Below are 22,945 nucleotides of genomic sequence, written 5' to 3' on the forward strand. Positions count from 1 at the left end.
CACACACACACACACACACACACACACACACACACACACACACACACACAAACACACACACACACACACCACCTAGCTCCTCGTCTCTTTATGACTCTCAAAAGGTGTCTCTTGTGTACCTTGGTGCTCCTTCACTCTGTCCAGGCTCAGGGAACAACATATCTTGCCTGCTCCTCAGCACACTGCTCTGAAAATGCTTCCTTCTAAAATGCTTTCATATGTTGCTAATCTCTCTTTTTCTCTCTCTTTCTTTTCTACCCTTCCAGATGGTCACAAGAACAAAGAAAATATTCGTAGGAGGATTATCAGCAAACACAGTAGTTGAAGATGTGAAGCAGTATTTTGAACAATTTGGCAAGGTAAGGTCTATATGCTGATGTGTCCTGTTTCTCGGTGTGTGTGTGTGTGTGTGTGTGTGTGTGTGTGTGTGTGTGTGTGTGTGTGTGTGTGTGTGTGTGTGTGTGTGTGTGTGTGTGTGTGTAAGGTGCGCGTGGGGGGGGGGGGGCGGAACACGCTTGACTCATCTGGCCTATTCACTGAACAATCGATGCTGGTGTTTCCTGTACATTACCAACCGAAATAATTGCTTTATTTAGTTAGATTGAGTTGCTTGATGTCAGGCCCCGTTGAAGTACTACCTCCTCCTTTCTTCCCTTTCTTTAAGTAATCACTGATCTGACATGACTGGATTTGCCAAGGCTACAGTATATTGGAATCCTTGCTTTCACCTGTCCAATCACGTTAGATCGGTGGTTACTTGGGTAAGAACCCCATGGCGTCCGTCCTGGAGGCTCTCTCTCTCAGGCACAGCTAAGTGAGAGGGAGCCCAATCAGTCTGGCTGAGAGTGGGCTGGACCCCCCCCCCCCACACACACACACACCTCCTCCTATCCCCCAGCCCTGCTCAGGTCACCAGACTGAACTCTGCGCTGGGGGGCCTTTCTGTCTGCCCAGTCTGTCTGTCCATCTGTCTCCCTGTTTCTCCCCCCCCTGCCCCCCCCCACTCTCCCCTCGTCTTTTCTCCTCTCCCCTCGGCCCAGCGTGCTTGGGTCATTCATCAGCACAGCACGGTCATGACACAGACACACACACAGACACACACACACACACACACACCACTGTCCCAGTATGTGTGTGTATGTAAGGGTGTGTGTGTGTGTGTGTGTGTGTGTGTGTGCGAGTTTAAGTGTGTGTCCATCTGAGTGGATAAACCAATTAATTAGCCGATGTCCTCTCAGTGAATAGAGAGCAGACCTGTCCAACCCTGGCAGCTGTGTTTGGAGGGAAGAAGTCAGAAATGAAGGGATGAGAGAGGATGGGAGAGAGAGAGTGGCTGGTGAGGGGGTTGGGGTGATGACAGGGGATGGAAGAAAGGGGGGGGGGTATGGAGGGGGGGATGAGAAGGATATTGAGGGGGTCAGGATTCTGTAAGTGAGTTATCTGTGAAATGCAAACACTGGGAATCAATTTGCGGGTCTGCTCATGATGACTCTGCAGGTCTGCCCTCCTGGAGGTGGTGTCAGCAGTACTGATACCTGTGTGTGTTTCTGTGTGCGTCTATATGTGTGTCTGTTTTACATGTGTGTTGTTTAGTGTGTATCCAGACCTAGCTAATTAACAGTGTGGAGCTGAGCCTCCTGGCTGTGTGTGAGCTTCATGAGGGTAGGAAGCAGGTGGTGTGGGCCACCAGGGTCATAGGATCTGTCTCCTCACAAGGTGTGTGTGTGTGTGTGTGTGTGTGTGTGTGTGTGTGTCTGTGTGTGTGTGTGTGTGTGTGTGTGTGTTTGGTGTGTGTGTGTGTGTGTGTTACTGTGACAGAGTGAGCTCCAGGAGAGAGGCCTCTCTCCCCCAGCTCTGTACGTCAGCACTAAAGTGCATCTTAAGCAGAACTGTGACCGCCCAGGAGCGCTAAGCTAGATTTATTAGTGTGTGTTGAGTGTTGAGTGAATCTGTATAAATGGACCGGGGAGACTCGCACCTCCTGTATAGATGGTTTTCCCCTTCAGCGATAGACTTATGTGTTGTCTTAATTGAGACCGTAGTGAGTGTCTTTTTGGATATTATTTGCATATGGTACTAATTAATGTTCTCCTCCTCCCTCCAAGGGTGGGCACTGTATCTGCTAGCTCGACTTTGTCAGTTTACAACAGCGGTTTTCTCAAGGTCTCGACAACAGTTCCTTCTCTGGAGTTTATTCCCAATTCAGTATGGCGACACCTAGAACTTTCATGATTTGTCATCATGATTATGCAAAGGGGGGAACTTAACCTCTGTCCACTTTCCCCACATAATCTCCAAATTAGCAGAAAAAGGGACACTAGACCCCCCACCCCCCCACCACCACTTCATTGTTAACACCGCGAGCGCGCTAATTAGCCAGGCTCATTTATGCTTAGTCATAGGTTTGTTAATCGGCTTGGAGTTTGTCTCCAAACAAAGTGCACTTATCTGGCTGAGCTGACACACACACACACACGCACACGCACACGCACACGCACACACACACACACACACACACACACACACACACACACGCACACTTACTTCTCAATATAAAGCTCCCCTGGACTATATATTGAGGCCAAACCCAGGGTTTATTTTTATAGCTGTTTATTCTAGTTTATTTTCTAGCTGCTGTGTGCCTGCATTCCCCATTCATACCAAGTCAACGATCAAGACATCATTTTAGTTGAAGATGCTGTAGATAAATAGATATATTGATTTATCTATCTGGTTCTGCACAGTATATTTTTGGTTCTTGTTACATCAGCTGTCATACACACCTCCAAAGGTATGGATAAATATGTAGACCAGGGGAGGTCGATGGAGGCAGAAATCGGAGAATGGGCTCATTGTAATGCATGGAACAGAATAAGGAATGGTATCAAACACACGTGTGAAGTCTGGTCTGATGAACCCTACATTGAGATGGATGAAGCATCTGTATAGCCGACATCAAGGCCCTTTTCTAAAACGTGTCAGAAGTTTTTTTTGTGTGGAATGTTCTCTGCCTGCACACGACAGCAGACACACAAAATTTAAGCAGTGAACAAAGTACTGTAGGTGAAATTGTTTTAATATGGTTGAGATACTCAGCTCTCTCTCTCCAATTCCCCTTTGGAGAAGGAGGGGAACAAATGAGAGGAGTTATTGAGGGATGAAAGAGGAAGGAGAGAGACTAGTTCAGGATTAGTTCTGTCATGATGCCCACTTGGAGCCTGTGTGTGTGTGTGTGTGTGTGTGTGTGTGTGTGTGTGTGTGTGTGTGTGTGTGTGTGTGTGTGTGTGTGTGTGTGTGTGTGTGTGTGTGTGTGTGTGTGTGTGTGTGTGTGTGTGTGTGTGTGTGTGTGTGTGCGTGTGTGTGCGCGTGTGTGTGCGCGTGTGTGTGCGCGTGTGTGTTCGTGTGTGTGTGTGTGTGTGTGTGTGCGTGTGCGTGTGCGCGTGCGCGCGCGTGTGCCAGAGTCCTAATAAGCTCTCAGAATGCTTTTCATAGCTCCAGTGCCAATGAGTGAAACTGAATCTCCTTGTGAAGATTGAAAACACAATTGATTCAGTGTTGGCCAAAGTTGGCTTAGGCCTCACTGTCTAACCCCTCCCTGGGTTTAATTTCAGTGAACTTGGAGCAGTAGAGATACACGTTAACACTAACATTAAACACTAACATTAAAATCAAAATTTCCACTAAAGTAGTCGGTAGTTTACCATAAAATGTTTCTTAAATGGTGATTACATGTGTTTATCCTCCATTACATCCTTGGTTATATGGTAGAGATTAGAGGAAAGACATGCTGAATAAAAACAAATATATTGTACAGTAACCTCTTCCTAACCTCCCCATGGGCTCACCTACCAACCCACAACAGCCTTCTGTTTAGTCCTGGCTCTTGTAATTCTCTTTCACAACCAGGCTAGAATACCACAGTGGCTCTGTCTCTCTTATACAAGGTTAACATGTCTTATCATTTGACTGGTTCAGAGCACCAGGGAGCTGCCGAGTCGAACATCTAACAGGGTGTAAATGATCTTTTAAAGCAAGGTTTGTGTGTGTGTGTGTGTGTGTGTGTGTGTGTGTGTGTGTGTGTGTGTGTGTGTGCACGCGTGTGTGTGTGTGTGTGTGCGTGCGTGCGTGCACATGTGTGCGTGCATGTGTGTGTGTGTGTGTGTGTACCCTGCAGACTTCTGCCCAGCTGCAGGCCTGCTCTCAGGCTTTAATCCTAGTGAAATCACCGGCGGTTACAGGCCTTAGAAAACAAACGATTGAAAGCTAACAGAACCTGGCGTTCTGAGGAGAAGGAAGAAGACAAATCAGAGAAATGATTTAATATTCTCTCTGACTTCTGTTTGCTCTGTGTATTGGCAGTGTTTCCCGGAGTCAAGAGGGACTATTTTAAAACTCCCACTCGAGAATAGGAAGTTCTACTACTTCTTGGCAATGCTTCCCATTCTGATCTAGGGGTTGTTTTTTCTTCTTGCCTGTGAGCGTGGTTCAGTCTATGGAGAAGCTTTGCCTTTCAGTCTTGGCTTCCCATGGGGAGCCCTGCGCCCTCCCCAAAGGCTGTGCACTTCACCTCACATGCGTACCAGCTCCTTGAGGGGCAATGCCTGCTTCAATATTACGCCTTCAATATTAAACGACTCATAGGTCGAAAGAAAACGTTTTCCCTCTATTACCTGTTTCATGATTTTTTCTTCAGGTCATTTGCCACTCGATGAAATGGCCCATTCTCAGTCCACATTCCAGAAAGTTAATCTATCCCACTAATGGCTCTCCTGACTAATTGCGTTTCCCTTGAAAGTCCCTGAGCGCTGAAATGATTTAGCGGACCAGGCGGCCTCACTCCAGGTTTTCTTGATAACATCAGAGTCAGGTCTTCATGTGTCCTGGCATCAGTAATATAATAATAATATATGCCATTCAGCTGACGCTTTTATCCAAAGCGACTTACATTGTGAGTGCAGATATTTTTCAGTATACAGTGCCTTAGGAAAGTATTCAGACCCCATCACTTTTTCCACATTTTGTTATAGACTCAATTTAAAATGGATTAAAATTAAATCCTAATCCACACAGTGTGTAATTGATTCCTATGCAAATCAGAGACCCTGTAAAAACAAAGATATTAATTCCAAAATTATATGAACTATTATCCTTGCATTAAGATTAACTAAATTCAACTTATTGAGTGATTTGTTGATGACATTTTTGCATTTTAGCTAATTTTAAGAGTGTCATAGCAAAGGGTCTGAATACTTATGTACATGAGGTATTTCTGTATTTCAATTTGAATAAATTTACTGAAATTTCAAAAAATGTGTTTTCGCTTTGTCATTCTGGGGTATTGTGTGTGGATTGATGGCAAATTATTTTAATTTAATCCATTTTAAATTGAGTCTATAAAGTGAAGAGGTCTGAATACTTTCCGAAGGCACTGTATATGGTCCCAGCAGGAATCGAATCCCCAACCTAAGTGTTGTTCACGCCATGCTCTACCAACTGAGCCACAGAGGACCACCCCAGTGATGGGGTGCCCTCTGACATGGCCTGCATGATTTCCAGCAAGGATGAAGTCAGTGGTCAATAGCACATACCTGGTGTTGTGTTGGTTCAGGTCTTAACATTATGCATCTGTGCAACAAAGTTAAGAGTTGCAATTCAAGAGCATGCTCAGACTTTGTGATAAATGGGTGCTATAAAGCCACTTCAAATGATCAAAATCACCACTTATCCAAAATGACCAAATTAAACATGCCTGATGCTGATATAGGCCTGGTGTACAGTTTAGTTTGAATCGTGCACAGTATTCCAAGGGTGCACGGAGCACAATGTCCTGGTCCTCACTATTAGGTTCATCCATGCAAGCATTAGCCCTAGTAAATCTTCCAGAGCGATTCCCCTCAGGGTTAGACGGGATTGCGTCTGTTTGCCTTAGAAGTAAGTCATTGGTTAGAACACCTGTAGGCAACGGCAGTCCTGCTCAAAGAGTGAGCTGTTTTAGAGAAGACTGAGTGTGAAGGAATGGATTGCTGGGGTAAATCTCATAAATAAATCTCTGTGTTGAGGCTGGTGGAGTGGAGGTGGAGAGATGGGGGGGGGAGGGATGGACGGTTGGGTGGATGGATGGATGGATGGATGGATGGATGGATGGATGGATGGATGGATGGATGGAGGGTTTGATGTTTGAAGCACAAGGTAAAGCATTCTCTAAAGATTGCACCACATTTTGAAGATTTTTCAAAGGATCTGCCAGAGCTTTGGCTCAACTCATCTGCCGCAGCGAGCCTCCTCCAATCAGATAGCAGTTGGCCATCTCGCGGTGCCCCTAAAGGAGTGGACAGATTACAATCGGCTCAGACATGAAGTGCACCAATTAGATCAGGCCGATGATGGAGCCATTAGGATTAGGAGAAATCGAGGGTTCCTCAGGTGGCGTGGCATTTCCTATCCTCCAGCACCACATGGAGTCCTGCAGAGAAGGACATCTGGGGTCCTAATAACTTCCTCCTCAGGGGCCTACCTGTGATCTTAAAGCAGGAGGAAGGGAAGAGGCATCCAGGAATCCTGCCTGCCTGAAATGAGTCTTCCTTTCGCTGCCCAGGCTTCCTCTGAGCACATGAAACACCTGGCTCCTTCACTTCTGCTGTGAGCCCCCAAGCGAACAAAAATATATATTTAAGTATTATATTTCTAGTATACTTGAGTTTAAAAATACTTTATTATATTAACGAAACCAATATGACCCAGCTTAAAATACTAAAGTACTACAGTTGTATTTAATACACTAAAATTGTAAATTATGTAGGTTTTTAGCATTTTAAAATACTTGAAATATGTTAAATTGACCCCTTTTAATTCATGCTTATGTATTCTAAGGTACAATTTGAAGTACATACATGTGTAGTATACTCTGAATAAGTACACAGAACTACAAAGTCAGTGCAACTTTAGTGTAATGTAAGTATAGAAAATCATGAATATATTTTAATCATATTTTTTTATACTTAATCTATTTTCAGTGCACTTATAGCCGCTTGACGAACCGGTAGGTTCTACAGTACCTTTCTTTCGCCGTAGACTGAAGAACCATCTCTTCAAGCTACATTTTGACTGTCCCTCCTAAAGACCTCTTCACCCCCCACTGCCACTCTGTATAGTTCCTCTACTGTTAATAATAAACCAAAAGCTTAAAATGCTTCTTCTAGCATTGTGACTGGCAATGGCACCTGGTCCTAGCATAGAGTTTTACTTATGACGACTGATATAGAGATGATTCACCTACTTTAGACAAATGTACTTGTTTGGGTAAAAGCGTCTGCTGAATGTCAAACATTTTAAAATGTAAATGTAGGTGGCTGGTTCACTCACACACACACACACACACACACACACACACACACACACACACACACACACACACACACACACACACACCTATTTACTGCAAGGTACTGTATGGCCTGTTTTCGTCTGGGGTTTGATGCAAAGGCTTAATGAAGCCTCAAAGGTATTGAACATCATATACAGTGCTGCACAATTACTGTGCTTACACAGCGGAGAATGAGTGTATAACCAAGCGAGTGCTTGCTTGCTTCTCCCAAGCCCAGCCCACCGCTGGAATAGCACAGTCACGACTGATATGTCAGACAAAGACAAGATGAATATGGAATATGAGAAGGAATTCACCGCTAAACACATTTGTCTGTCGACACCTCTTCCCTCGGCTCATGTGTCAACAGTTTAATTATTGTTAAAGGGATAGTTCACTATTTTTGATTATTGTTAATAACAACAGCATGATGATCTGTTTGAATAAACAGAGGGGTAAGAATGAGGGGATGGGTGAATTTGTTTATAGATTTTCGGTGCCAGTCTACTAGTCTGTGCTTTCTCTTCTATAGATTGAAAGATATACCTAGATTGAGGGTAGATGGGTTCAGAGTTGACAGGTCTTTGACAGGTAGGTACAGAGATGTATACTGCAGAGGTATGGACAGAGAGATTGCTACAGTAGATTCAAATAAGGTTAGATACGCTACAGCAAAAGTACACAGGATGCTAGAGGGAGATGAGAACAAGGAACACAAAGCTGCATGAGTCACATTTGAGTCTATTCTTTTGGCTCCAGCTCCTGTGCTGTATGTAAATTGTATCAGCGAGCTCTCGACGAGTGTTCTAACTGTCGGAGTCAAGTGCACAAGGAAAGGGTGAAGGACTCGCAGGCTGCTGGACTAATTAACTGTAAATGCCAGTTTTAATGAACTTTCACAAACCCAGGGCCCACTCCAGGGGGTGCCAGCTAACAGTGCTGACACAGTGCCGGCCGTCAGACTGGGCTTTTAGGTCCAGCATACACAATGGGGAAGGAGGGTAGGAGCGCTCTTCCCCGGGCTGAGGAAGAGACAGTTCCTGGGGAGGACTGTAGAGGAGAAACAAGGTTGAAAACCCGCCTCTTCTCTCAGTGTGTGTGTGTGTGTGTGTGTGTGTGTGTGTGTGTGTGTGTGTGTGTGTGTGTGTGTGTGTGTGTGTGTGTGTGTGTGTGTGTGTGTGTGTGGGAGGGAGTGTGTGTGTGTGCGGGAGTGTGTGTGTGTGCGGGAGTGTGAGTGTGAGAGAGGACTACCAGGGGGGTCCTTCCCTGATGGGACACAATGCCACATCACTGTCAGAGCCAGAGCCAGTGTGTATCAGCCTCTTTATACAGTGCATTCGGAGAGTATTCAGACCCCTTCACTTTTTCCACATTTTGTTATGTTACAGCCTTATTCTAAAATTGATTAAATACATTGTTTTTCTCTCAACAATCTACACACAATACCTCATAAACACAAAGCCAAAATCATCTTTCCCTCCATCCTGACTAGTCTCCCAGTCCCTGCCACTGAAAAACATACCCACAGCATAAACCACCACCATGCTTCACCGTAGGGATGGTATTGGCCAGGAGATGAGTGGTGCCTGGTTTCCTCCAGACGTGATGCTTGGCATTCAGGCCAAAGAGTTCAATCTTGGTTTCATCAGACCAGAGAATCTTGTTTCTCATGGTCTGAGAGTCCTTTAGGTGCCTTTTGGCAAACTCCAAGCGGGCTGTCATGTGCTTCCATCTAGCCACTCTACAATAAAGGCCTGGTTGGTGGAGTACTGCAGAGATGGTTGTCCTTCTGGAAGGTTCTCCCATCTCCACAGAGGAACTCTGGACTCCAATCAAGTCAGAGAAACATCTCAAGAATGATCAATGAAAACAGGATGCACCTGAGCTCAATTTCGAGTGTCATAGCAAAGGGTCATAGCAACATTTTTAATGAATTAGCAAAATATTATTATTTGTATACATGGTCTCAGGACTAGAACACACAACCTTAGCACTGCCAGCGCCATGCTCTTCCAACTGAGCCACACATGAATATATACAAGTCCAAAAGCAATGGGTTTCACAGTTTATATATGAACCTTTGACAATTACAGCAGCAATGACATTTGAAGTTTGCACTGTAAATTGCAAATACGACTATCGAATTATGTTTTTTTTTTTTAATAGTATATAAAGGGAAATTTGTACGTAGACTACCTAAAGCTAAATCAGTTGGCTGCATGTTCAGTATCTCCCCACTCCTGCCACACAATAAAGGGATGTGGTAGAATGTAGGACGTAGAGTTCTACCTCCCCAGGCAATCAACAACGCCTGTGAGTCAAGGAGCGGTCTGCCCCTCAGCCCTGGCTCTGTTCCCAGATACACCCCATTTAGACCTGCCATGAAGAACGATTCACTGCGTAGTGTTAACACTACTACTATTTGTAAAAAGGTTTTCCCTTTTTCCTCTGTCTTTAAACAGTGCGCAGTGGACCATGTATCCTTTACTGCTGTAATGGGGTTTCAAGATCCAGTGTTTTTTTCCCGCCCTTCATCTTGAGAAAATGCTTCTTTTCACATCTTCTGCCACTGTAATTAACAATACAAAACCATTCCCATGTTCCACTGGCTTAGAAATGTCACCCTGCTTTGTCACGCTGTTGTCTTGTTTTCCTCACAACCATAAGAGACAGATTGGGAGTATACATGGCAGGATTCGCATGTTGATCAACCTGTCTGCCGCTCCTCGGAAAAAAAAATACAACCACAAATGAAAGAGTGAATAATTAAACGGGAGGATGAAAAAGGAGAAGAAAAAAAAAAAAAAGGGCTCGACAAGCTTTCTAATTTCCCCAACAGCAGGTGGTTGTCATCCATCTGTGAGTAGTCACAGACAGCTGGCGACACTGCCTTTTACACCACAGCCACTGTGTGCGTGCGTGCGTGCGTGCGTGCGTGCGGGCGTGCGTGCGTGCGGGCGTGCGGGCGTGTGTGTGTGTGCGTGCGTGCGTGTGTGTGTGTATGTATGCACCCGTATGTGTGTGAGAGTGTGTGCGCGTGCATGTGAATGGGTGAGCTGGGGGTCTCGGCATACAGTAGTGCCACCTTCTCACCCTCACTAACGAATACATATCACCATCAAAGTTGCCACTGCCTACAGGTGCTTGACCCCCCAGCCTGGTCGCCATGGAATTTGAAAGCCCCCCCCACCCCTCCCCTCAGGAGAGTGTATGACAGTTCTGATTAGTTCAGAACAGAGATCCAACACCAGTAAATCTGAAGCCTCTTTGGTCCAAAGGGGAGAAAAAGGTGTTTAGTCAGACATTTCAAATGATCACATTGGAATATTGATGAAGGTTGAGCACCCAAACGCAGTAAATAAGACTATGGAAAGGTACAGATGGACAGACCTAGTGGACAATCCCCTAACTGCCCAATACCAGTCCAGAGAGCCCAGAGTCTGTCTGCGTGTCTATCCATCTGTATGTATGTATGTGTGTGCATGTGTGTGTGCATGTGTCTGTGTGAAAAGCCGAGAAGTTCAAAAGAGTGTCCAAACGGTGACTAAATCACTCGCAGCAGGAAGGCTGCGGAGAAGAAAAGGGAAAGGGCTGAGCTCTCATTTGCAAGTCCGAGCTTAATTAAAAATCCTTCCCCACGCGAAGCGGAAAATGAACGGAACTAGCATGTCGCGCTGAACTACGATAAATAGAAACAGGCAAAGAAGAAAGCTCTCCGCTTTCATCCGCCCCCCCACCCCCCGCCCCCCCACCCCCCACCCCCCACGCCCCCCCCCCCACCCCCTTCTTTCCTGTTGTTTGATCAGTCGTCTCTATTTAGTGCTGTGTCTGTCCACCCCAACCTACAGTAGGTGACGGGGGGAGCCCTTTAAGTGGTGCACACAGCCTGCAGGCCGATTAACTCTGAACACTGTGTGTGGCTCGCAAATCCCATCTTCAGTAATTACTGTTTGTACTATCGTAGTGGGTTGAAATGATGGGTTCATGGTTTCTTGCTTTCCCCTGATTTCTCTTCACTGTCGGTGGAGGGAGGCCTGGTATTGTCCTCAGCGGGGTGTCCCTGGGTGGGAGTGTCATCTGTGGGGGGTGGGGGGGGGGGGGGGACACCTGTGGTGCTTATCACCACACACTCTCTCCCAGTTGGCCCATTGCTCGGCCCAGAAGTCAGCCTGCGAGGCTTGCATGGGGCTGGCACAGGCTGGGCATCCCACAGAGAGCGTGGTGCCCACCGCGGCAGCGCCCTCTCCCGAGGGCTGTCACCCTGCTCTGCTCCTGATTTGCTGATGTAACCGTTAGTATGAACTGTGCTACCCACTTTTTCATAGATCCTCTATCAAAACATACTGACTGTCCACCCTTTGACCCTCCCCACCCTGAGGAGTGGGTAACAACGGCACTCTACAAATTATTCCCCCTCTTTTTGACCTTTGGAGGCTCTTCTTCTACTCCCCTCTTTGTTCAGGTTGGCCTTGTTATCCATCATATTCAGTCTCTCTTGGGATTGGAGCAGGGAGGCAACAACTCCTATTACCTCAACTTTTCTTTTGGCCTTAGGGCATTACACTGTGTACTTGTACACACACACACACACACACACACACACATACACACACACACGCTTCCTCCATTATAATTTTAATCGATGCTACTAAATTGCATCATGCATTTAGCCGTGTAACCACACCACAGCACATTCACTTTTACAACTTCTCTAATAATCACAAGCTGCCGGTAATAATCTTATTACATGAGTCCCCATTCGCTTCCCTGTCGGTCCCCCCATGTGTGTGTGTGCGTGTGTGTGTGTGTGTATGTTTGGGTGTGGGGATGCGTCCGTCTTGGTATGTGTCAGCGTGTCTGAACTTATGTCTCTGCAAGAGTACAGTACTATATTTTAATGTGTGTGTTGCCTGTGTGTGTGTGTGTGTGTGTGTGTGTGTGCACGTTACTGAACACAAGTACACAGTGTTATGCTCCAAGGCCAATGTGGAGCAAATTGTTCGTCTCTAATTGCCAAACGCTTTCATACTCCTCGTCCTCCCGCTGTTCTGAAATGGCCCTTTACTTAATAAGGGGCAATTAGGTTAAAGCCGGTTAGCTACTTCCCCTGATTCCTTCCTCTTACACTCCCTGGTTACGCTCCGCTCCTATTCCCCACCACACCAGCCTTTTAGTCAACAAACTCTACTTTGTCTGTGGGCCAGAAGAAACAAGAGTGAGTCACAGTGTTTTGAAGCTTAAAAACATACAGTAAATATTTGTATGTTGTTTTGGTTATTATGAACTGATCCTCAGCATGGACGAATATGCAGGATCTAATGTGAGTTTCTTGTTTCTATTCTGCTTGCGCATATGAGAGGACATGGCATTATTTTTCACCTTGAACCCTGTTAAGAATTTTGAGGCACAAAACATTTGCCATATGACTTTTTTCAGACCGTTTCTTCTTTTAGAAACATTACAACAGTGCGATATCATCCGCTCCTTTTGTCTGCAATGTCCCTCGGCCTTTACCAGGATGTATGGGGAGTAGGTAGACTGGCCAGTGAGGTGACTTTGGCCAGCATTGTCTGTGAGCTGTGTTCAATGAGGCAGTAAGCAGGGCAAGGCCTGGTGCTCAGATGCCTCAGATACCCTGGTCTGGGCCTGCTGCGTGCTGCCTTGCTGCCTGGCTCCCAGGAGCGACACACTCCATTTGCTGTGGCATTCAAGCGACTGTGCCAGAGCCTCCTGTTCTGATGCGGCACCGGCGGCTGAGACACACACACACACACACACACACACACACAGACACACACACACACACACACACACACACACACACACACACACGTAGCAGACGCCTTTAGCAGACACATGTAGCACACACGTGTTGTGTGCGCGCGCACACACACACACACACACACGTAGCACGCACATGTAGCACACGCATGTGTAGTGTACACACACACACACACACACACACACACACACACATAATCAAACTCATGGCTGTGCACTGCCATGTCAAATCTCTATACACGTCTTTTCATACTGTGATAATGTATTATAGAAATGTCAGCTGCATTGTAGTTATATTTCCATTAGTGGGGGTTTGAATGTTAGTGCTTGGCCATAAGCATACAGTACAGTATGCGTGGTGGGAGTTGAATGTAATGTAGTTGAATGTAATTGAAGTGTTCATTATGCATTTGGGATAAATTGAACCGTTGATCCGCCCAAGTCAGTGCTTGTTGTATTTTCACGTCTGCATGATTTTGATTTATGTAAAAAATCTAAGCATAAAACAAATAATTTGTCATAGGTGCAAAAAAGAATTTTAAGGCAAAACCCCCTGAAAGAAAGCAGTGCTCCACTTGCTGGCAATAGAGCTATTTACATTTTTTCGGTCAGAGGAATAATTGTAGGCAGAGTGGAGCGCACCAAGCCTGAATGTGACCTTTCAAAAAAGACACACAATGCATATACATGCGCCATCTTGCATAGATCTCATTTCAAGCATTTCAAGCCGTCTTTTATATTCTAATTTATTAACAATTTATGGGTGCCATGGGAGAGATTTGGAGATGGAGCTGTTTGGCTATTCACACAGATAGCATTTGAAGTTATCAGACAAAATGCCCTGCGTAAGAGTGTGTCTGTTTTGGAGAGTGTGTCCCTCGGAGAGTTTGGGTCTGTGTGTTTCCACTTCTGTCTCCACAGCTGTCTCTGAGAGGGGACGTATTGGCAGAGATGATCTGTGTGTGTGTGTGTGTGTGTGTGTGTGTGTGTGTGTGTGTGTGTGTGTGTGCTCGTGTTTGCGCGTGTTTCTGCGCATTCTTCCTCCCCATCACACCTGATTCCGTTTGACAAAAGGCCCTAATGGCTCAATATTTTAGTGTCTGCTCAAAGCGAGCAAAGACTAAATCCTGACTCCCATCTGCTGCAGCTGTTTCTTACCCTGCCTCTGTGACAGATTCACTCACCAGTGTTTTAATTCGCCGTCTGCGTTGGGAGACAAATTATTCCAAATTATGACAGAGAGCCTCCCAAGAGCATCGCCTGTTTCCCTGTCAGGATACCACGTCTACTTTAACCTTTTTGGAGATTTGGTCTGGTGTGTGTGTGTGCGTACGTGCGTGCGTGCGTTTTTTCTGTGTATATGTATTGTGTGCGTGTAGCCAGGACAGGGATAGGGAAGTCAAGAGAGCGAGGCATCCACTTTTTTCAGCCCTGAGCCAGCTGATATGGCGCATGGCCATCTCAAGAGCCTACCTCAGCTGTGCGAGGCATTTGAATGGGAGGAAGTCAACCCAGGTGGTCTCTGTGTTGGAAGGCTGAGAAGAGAAGGAAGACCGTAGCAGAGCAATTTCCAAGGCCCCGTGTTCTCCTCCTGAATGACCTTCAGTTCCACCACTTTCCCCTCCTCTATTGTTGAAGTGATACTTTATTTTCTTCCGGAAGTGAGTGAGTGTGCTTTGCTCTCCCAGGAGTTAACAACCATTCACAATATCACACTGCTTCATTACCTGCCTTGACCTCCCTGGCATTTCCCTGCTGCCTTTCTGGATATTAAGCTTGCTTTCGTTCACTGTAGAAGAAGTGCCTTTGAAAAACCTTCAGGGAGACTGAGAGAAAGTGGGAGCGAAAGAGAGAAAAAGGGAGATTGGTGCATGAAGAGAGAGAGAGACAGAGAGACAGACAGAGAAAAGGTTTGAGTCGGGGTTGAAGCAACCAACCTCACATGGTGGATGGAGCATTTTGTTCCTTTGTCCCCCACCCTTCCTTCCCTCTATTTTCCCTCCATTTTCTCCTGCTCACAAATCATTCCTGTATATATATATATATTCCACGTGTGTATGTGTATGTTCAGTTGAGACTCGACAAACAAATTGTTTTTAATGGTGATCATCTCTTTAATTATGGAATCAAATGGACAGTAATCATTGCCACTGCACGCTGTTATAGTGACACAGAGCATCCAGTTATACTGACATTGGACATCTGTGCCTGTGTTGTTCCGCCTCTCTGTTCATTCATCAAGAATCAGTGTGGGTTGGCTCTGGAGAGCCGAAGCACTTTACGTTCTCGTCGCCAGTCTATTAGTACATTAGAGCAAATGAATTAGCACTGAAGTGAATATCAAATGATGTATTTTATTCCCCTCCGCCGCCTGTGTCCTGGCACGAGCCTCACAGGCTTATAAATAACCGAGGCTGCGCAGAGAAGAGTGAAGCATTGTGGGCCTCTGAGGCCGGCTGCTGGATTAGTCATCGCTGGCCGAGCATCGCTCTGAGTCAGCGCGGCCGGAGTCGCCAGGACATCAGCTGATCTACTTCATTTCCCAGCGGATCTACAGTATAGGTGTTGACTAGAGGATGTTTTTTTTCCAACCTTTATTTAGACAGCGAGAATTAAGAAGTGCACCTTTAAATTGACTTTAACTGCAATCGTTTCTGAAACCCCACTGCACGTGCTCACTGTTCTCTCACACAGTGCCACGGTGTGAATCAATTTGTTCTACATTTCACAGGTACAGAGTATGAGTAGAAAACTGAGCTAAATTGGAACTTGAACGCATGGTGAAGTGCTAGCTTGTGAAAAGGGGTGTTACAGTACCCATTAATCCACTTGATAGTTCTGGATCCTGAACACTACTCCAAGCAACAGTTGTGCCACATCACCTACCTACTTCCCCTCTCCACAGTGCAGAGCACTCATCTCTGCTGATTCACGCTGGCGGTGCTACAGTACAGGGTTCACTTTTCCAAACTAAAGATTCCAAACTAATTCCTTCCTTTCCTACCTTTCCGCTCTGTCCTTGATGACTTGTCCTTGTGGGTCTGAGTGAATGGTGAAATGGAAGGTAGCCTTAGAAGTGTAGTGTTCATTTTGGTACCCTTTTTAGATTTAGTCTAGTCTAAGACAAAAATAGCCAAAATGGCTGTCTTCCAAATGCGCGAACTTATAGCTTGTCCTACTAACATATTTTTCTGTATAACATGGTATCGTATGATTCACTTCCCAACAGCCAAATTAGAAGAAGAACACACTACTCTGCAGCAGGTTAAAAGTAACACCCCTGGACAAGGGCACATAAAGGGCAGTAATCAATGCGAAAATAAGCTCTGCGTTTGAGAGGATCAGCCTCAGCAAGGCAGTGCACAGATTCGCTGATATTTATCACACAATCAGTGCTTATTTCTTTACCGCAGGTGATTTGTAGATCAGTGATTATGCGCAGCGCCTTGCTCAAACCACCTCTCACAAACCACCTCTCACAAACCACCCCTCTCAAATGTGAAGATTCACTGACTGTCTTGAGATCTGTCAGTTTGGAGGTGCTAAAGCTTTCTTCTCCCATGAAAATTTCTGTTTGAAAACTTCTTGTTTGAATTGACATGATGAAGTATTGTAATGTAGTCCCTTTTTTCTTCCGGGAGCAAGCACGTGCCTGTTTGCATCAAGCAAGCCTTCTCTTCCATCAAAGTCTATCTGGCAGCCATTTTAGCATGCCATGTTGGACTAGATGGGGCGACAGTGTGAGTACACCCTTTCGTCTGTCGTTTCATGAAGGGCGCCCGCCGCCTGCGCCTGGTATCCTGGCAACCCGTCTCCTCATGGGGTCTAAAGGTGTTCGAAGCCTTGGAGACTGTTAACCTTAAGACTCTGTCTTATAAGATGGCATTGCCGCTCGCCTTGCCAAAAGCCAAATGCGGCATTATTCCTAAGGTCATTCAGATGATGTTCAGCAGTCAAACCGTTGTGCTTTTTCCATTCCATCTTCCACCTTCCCCTCCCCAGAGAAGAATTGTCTGAACACTCTCTGCCTTGTGCACGCAAGGCGCATATACATAGACAGAACAAGATTGTGATCAGCTGTTTTTCTGCTTCGCCAACCCCATACAGGGGCGTTAACCAAGCAGTACCTCTCTCACTGGATATCACAGAGGCCTACAGTTACCTAAGTCTTCTGTGAGTGTCAAGGCGCACGTCACCAAAGGTATGGCTACGTCCTGGGCCCGGTTTAAGAGCGATATGTGTCTGAGATATCTGCATTGCAGCCAGTTGGGCGTCTCCCCACTCCTTTGTGAGATTCCACTGCCTGGACGTCATGGCTCCATCTATGGTGCGCACAGCCCTGGTCGCTGGAATGGGAGATGAGTCAGGGGTATCCAGAAGGCTTTCCTGTCGGACTTGGCAATCAGGGCGTTTTGCAAGTGTCCCATGGTGAGGCGTCGAACCGAGTCAACTGAAAGAGTCTGTAACCCCGGTTCTCTGAAGCAGATGAGGGAGACCCCTCACTATGTGACAAGCACTCCTGCATCCCTATTCGCTGAAAACCTATTCAGTCACACCTGCAAGGCTTGAAGGTGCTTTCAGGCACATAGTCCTGCCTGGTGCCGAGGAGATATAATATTTGGGTGCCCTTATCCATTCTGCAAACTACACACTTTCATGAGCCGTGTAAGTGGGGCAATCTGAGGGGTCTCCTTCAGAGAACCGGGGTTCATCTCTCATCATCTCCTTCAGAGAACTGGGGTTACAGACCGCAATGATAAGTTGGTATGTCCTGTCTTGTAATGACCACTCGAAACTCACTCAGAGTTCTAGCAGAGAGAGGAAGTGTTTGTCTTAATGACCTCCAACCAGGCTTTTTACCTTTTGACCTCTGCATGTCCTCTTGGCTCCTCCACCTCAGCTACATCTGGTAATGCTCTGAGCAGCCCTGAGCATCAACACTTTGGCGCAGAAACCTCTTCAGCAGCCAATTAGGTTGTTGGGAGTGGGGTTGACATGGCCGTAAATGTGGAAGTAGTAATTGGTCCAAAATGGCTTTGGTGTAAGCAACCACAAGGAAGCCCCAGACACTTTGTCTCCAGAGAGGAGAATAAGAGAGAGGTAAGGGGAAGAAGAATGTGTCAGTGTTTGTAAGGCACAGTACAGCACCCCTGGGACAGAGGAACGTGTTCCTCCCTGTGACCGTAGTCAGAGGGTCACGCTTGCGAAGTTGCCACCCAATGCCCCTCACCCCTGCACACACAGCCACACCCCCCCCACTCAGGCCCTGTGGTGGACTCTTGCCTCTAACATTGACCTTCATCGACAAGCTACTAACGTAGAAAGAGAATGTGGGGAAGAAATGTTCTTTCAAGAACAGTTCTGCCAAGGATCCATTATCGCTTCCACAATGAACAGAGGAGACAGAGATTCTCTTCATTTCACCAGGCCTTAATTCAATCAGTCATCAGCCGTGGCTTGGGTATGTGTTCAAGGAAACTTGATTAAAGACTCTGTGAATGATACGATTGTAATATATTTGACGCTGTTTGCTTTGGGAATTATCCGCTAGGCGCTGGAATGTTTTCCAGGAACACAGACCTCTCTCTCTCTTTCTGACTGGCCATAAACACTTGAGCTCTCGTGCAGGGAAGAGAAAGGAGAGCCTTGTGACTCACAGATCTTTTACCAGTACTACAGATCAGTCACATACTGAAGCGCACTGCTGCTCTTGAGATTGATATGAGCCTCTTCACTGACTCTAGACCTGTCACACTGCCCTTGCTGCTCTGATAATGGTGAGTAGGAGGTCTGTCACTGAACCTAGATCAGTATAACAGAAAACTCTGTTCTGCTGCTCGAGAGGTTGACCGAGACAGTCTCAAGTCTACCACCCCCTACACACACACACACACACACACACACACACACACACACACACACACACACACACACACACACACACACACACACACACACACACACAGACACACACACACACACACACACACACACACACACACACCCCTCCCTCCCTTGCTGAAGAAAAAGAGTTATTTAACGAGGCTGGCTCTCTGCACTGGACCCAAAATAGAGGCACAGTAATCACAATTACACAGCCATGGTGGAGGGCTGAAGTGTCATTTAGAAAAATAATCAAAAAGTCATCGCTCTGCCCCCCCCTCTCTGCCCCCCCCTCTCCCCCTCTCTCTCTCCCCCTCTCCCTGCTCTGTTTTTCTCCCACTTGGCGTAGTTTTAAGAAGCTATTTTCACAGATAATAAACAGTGCCAAGGCTAAAGAGGGAGAAAAAGGTTAGAAACCAGGATGGAATGGCCAAGAGATTTGACTTGTTGTGTCCCTTCTGTATGCGTGTTGACAAAGACGGCAAGAGGTCATTTAAGAGCAGGAAAGCGAATCAAACCGAACTTAGTACATGGCAAACTCTTCTCTAATTCCCTACATTTCCCTGTGCTGTTTTTCCCCCGTGGGACAAATCCCTCACAAATCTCCCCACGAGAGCAGCAACCGTAGCGCTTCAAAGTGCCTTGATTAAAATGCTAACCACCTTTTAATTCTCCAGGATATCAAATTTCCTATTGTATTAATGCTGTTCTCGTTAGCCTTACTGAGAGCTAATCAGGCTAAATGAGTAGAGCTCCAGTCTGCAGACAGACTGCTGTGTGTGTGTGTGTGTGTGTGTGTGTGTGTGTGTGTGTGTGTGTGTGTGTGTGTGTGTGTATGTATGTATGCATGCCTGTCTGTGTGTATGTATTTGTGTCAGTCTTTCAGCTGCACGTCTCCTCCTCACTGCCTCTGATGGATGCACACTGATTCACTTCCTGCACTGTCTGGGGAGACAGGAAGGGGCGGGCAGATGCCACTGTGAGTGACAGCTTTGCGGTGCTCAGTAGGGAAGTGTGTCATCTGGAGTGAGTGGAGGAGCAGAGTGGGAGAGAGCAGGCATCAGTCACGGCCTCCATATAGACTAGCAGGTCTGGTAGCACAACCATCCAGGCTTACAGGTGATCCGTGATGGAAAATGACTCCTGACATTAGGAGACATCCTGTACTGTGCCTTCAAAGCTTTTGGAGACGAATGTCTCTATTTTTGTTTTTGATGATTTTTTTTTTTTTTAAGCCGGGGTTTTGCAGAGAGATACTGACGGATCGCGACCTCCTTGATGCTGTTTTGTGTGTACACTCCAGTGAGCTTTACTTTTCTCTTTTCATCTCATATGCATAAAAAAGGCAAAGAAGCAAACCGATAATTGCATTGAAAGCAGACCACATTCGAGGGAAACCAAATGTAATCACAGATGCTGAAACTCTGATAAACTGAATGCAATTTAATTTCTATTGCCTCTGACTCCAGGGTCACAGCAATTTACAGAGTGCTAATTCAGTTAAAAAGCTCTAATAAAGATGTATTAAAGAACCACTCGCACATTAGACTGCATTGGGAACGGATACTAAACTGGTTTGGGAAAAGCAGCTTGCAAGGAGACCAGCAATTTTGCCTGTTTGCCTGCGTGTGTGTGTGTGTGTGTGTGTGTGTGTGTGTGTGTGTGTGTGTGTGTGTGTGTGAGTGTGAGTGTGAGTGATGCAGTGCATAATATAAGGTCATGTCTTTAATGACGGTACCTCTACAGTGCATACTGATCACACTCACTTTAAGCCCAGTTGATTGACATTCACGCTGTGTGAATGAACGGCTACATTTAAGTATCTCAATAAGCAACATGAATTAGCATTGATTGAGAGCTTGATTTACTTAAGACACCGCTCGCTGGGAGGGGAAAGAGCCAAGCTGAAATAGAAAATAGCACTGAAGATGGAGTATCAGCCTCACTTTACCAGCCAAGAACGATTGCCTTAGATGGATGTAACACGCAGGCGAAGAGCCATGTTGGTGCCTAAGGCCATCATCAGATTGGTCAATGATAGCGCTTCGTCAGCGCTCCTTTGGACATGATGGAGGTTTACCTGCAAATCTGTCTCAGTAGACTCATGTAGCCTCCATCCCTCTCTTTTTACCATTCTTTCCATAGCTTTGCCTCTGCATACTTCTTTTAAAGACTACAGTGCACTAAACTAGCCATTGTGCATTTTACAGCCCCTGTGTGGGGATGTAGCGGGTGTGCAGTGGCAGTGGAAGTGGGAGTGGCAATGGGAGTGGGAGTGTGTGTCCGTGTCCCTGGCTCCCAGAGGCAGAGAGGCAGTGAGGTCATTGTTGTCCCCACAGGCCTGACAGCACCTGGGCTGGCTGCAGCTCAGCAGCCACCTAATGCAATTAGCCGGCCATACCTGCGTGCGTGTGTGTGTGCGTGCGTGCGTGCATGCGTGCGTGCATTTACGTGCGTGTGTGTTTGTGTGTCTTTTCCCTAGAAAATGATGAAATATTCAACAGAAGAAAAAAAGGCAAACAAATCAGCCCTCGGTTTGGTTTGATAAGTCTGTTCTTTACTCTGCCTCTTTTAATAACGGCACTTTCTCTTCCTGGTTAATGCGGTTGGATTTGCAGACTTGTTTTGGATGAGCACCAGACATTGTGCTCTGCCATTTGTCCAGAGGGCAGCTTGACTCACAATAGTGGAAGGACGAGGCTTCTCTCTCTCTCTCTCTCTCTCTCTCTCTCTCTCTCTCTCTCACTCTTTCATTCTCTCTCTGCCTTTCACGGGCTAATGATAAAATAAAGTGCAGCTGCAGCCAGGGACGAACTGGGACTTAAATTCAGACAGTGAGTTTCACACACCCCGGCCCACTAAGGGGAGGGGGTCCTGTTATTTCATAATGACACTACATAAAACACAAAATAATGGCTGTTGTTTAATTGTGAGTTAATCGTTAACTATTCAATCATTACACACACACACACAAGCACACATACACACATACGCACTGCACTCACTGTTGCATAGAAAATATTCCATATGACAGTAAATTACTATGCAAAATAAACAACACTCATATCATAATGCCAAGTGTCAAACAGCATAATCATATTAAAATGCCAACACTGTCAGCTCAAGGGACTTTTTCTTTTTGCTATTTTACTAAATTTTTGACACTACAACAGCACAGTATTCAAACCTGAATGGCTGAATGACCAAATAACTTTCAAGACAAACCAAATTGGGGCTGCTCTGCCGGTCTTGACAGCCATGCTAATGTTTAATATAAAAACAATTAAAATTCAAATGTAAACCAGTGACCCACTCCGGCCCAAAAACAGACCGGCCCACCGGGAACTCTCCCGAACCTCCTGACGGCCTCCTCTCCGGCGCTGGCTGCAGCTGCATTTGCTTTGCTTTTCATTTAGTCAAATGACTGTTTGATTAAAGCTTTGTGAACATAGAGGGCTCCTGGCAAATAGTTCTCCTACACAGGAGCACTGCTGAGAATCCGGGTGTAAATGTCAACTCCAGTGGTATTTCTCTCTCCTGGTAGATGTGGTTAAAGTATGGAGTATTGGTCTTTTAATGGTGGGGTCTGGTCTGGCTGGGCCCGGGGGAAAACCTGGCCCTGTTGAACCTGAGTCAACCTGTCACAGAGAGAGGGAGGGGCAATGAGAGCGCGTGATGGACAGTGAACTGGATAGGAGAGGGAGGACCTGAGACTTGGCCTCAGCTTTTTGGATGACAGACATGTTCCTCTTGGGGGGGTTTCTTGTTTCGTTGCACTTCACAGGTCTCTTTTTTCGTTCATGTTGGAGCATATTCTGCTTGTGAAAATGCTGAACAACATGCCTTGGGGAGTGGTGAATGCCGCCATTGTATTTCTAATGAAAATGCTACGTGCTGCTGTTAGTGTGTGGTTGTTAC

The 22,945-nt window shown here is 46.1% G+C and overlaps 1 protein-coding gene across 2 annotated transcripts in view; it reads left to right on the plus strand.

Annotated features, from left to right (window-relative positions):
• msi2b (musashi RNA-binding protein 2b) overlaps positions 1 to 22,945 on the plus strand; it is a 177,872-nt gene that overhangs the window by 47,412 nt on the left and 107,515 nt on the right. For both annotated transcript variants that reach the window (XM_083685289.1, XM_083685290.1), the window contains exon 6: positions 267 to 359. In XM_083685289.1, coding sequence (XP_083541415.1) covers positions 267 to 359 — 93 coding nt within the window. The remainder of the gene's footprint in view (positions 1 to 266; positions 360 to 22,945) is intronic.

This window comes from Argentina silus (genome assembly GCF_951799395.1).
Source record: "Argentina silus genome assembly, chromosome: 14".
NCBI lineage: Eukaryota > Metazoa > Chordata > Actinopteri > Argentiniformes > Argentinidae > Argentina > Argentina silus.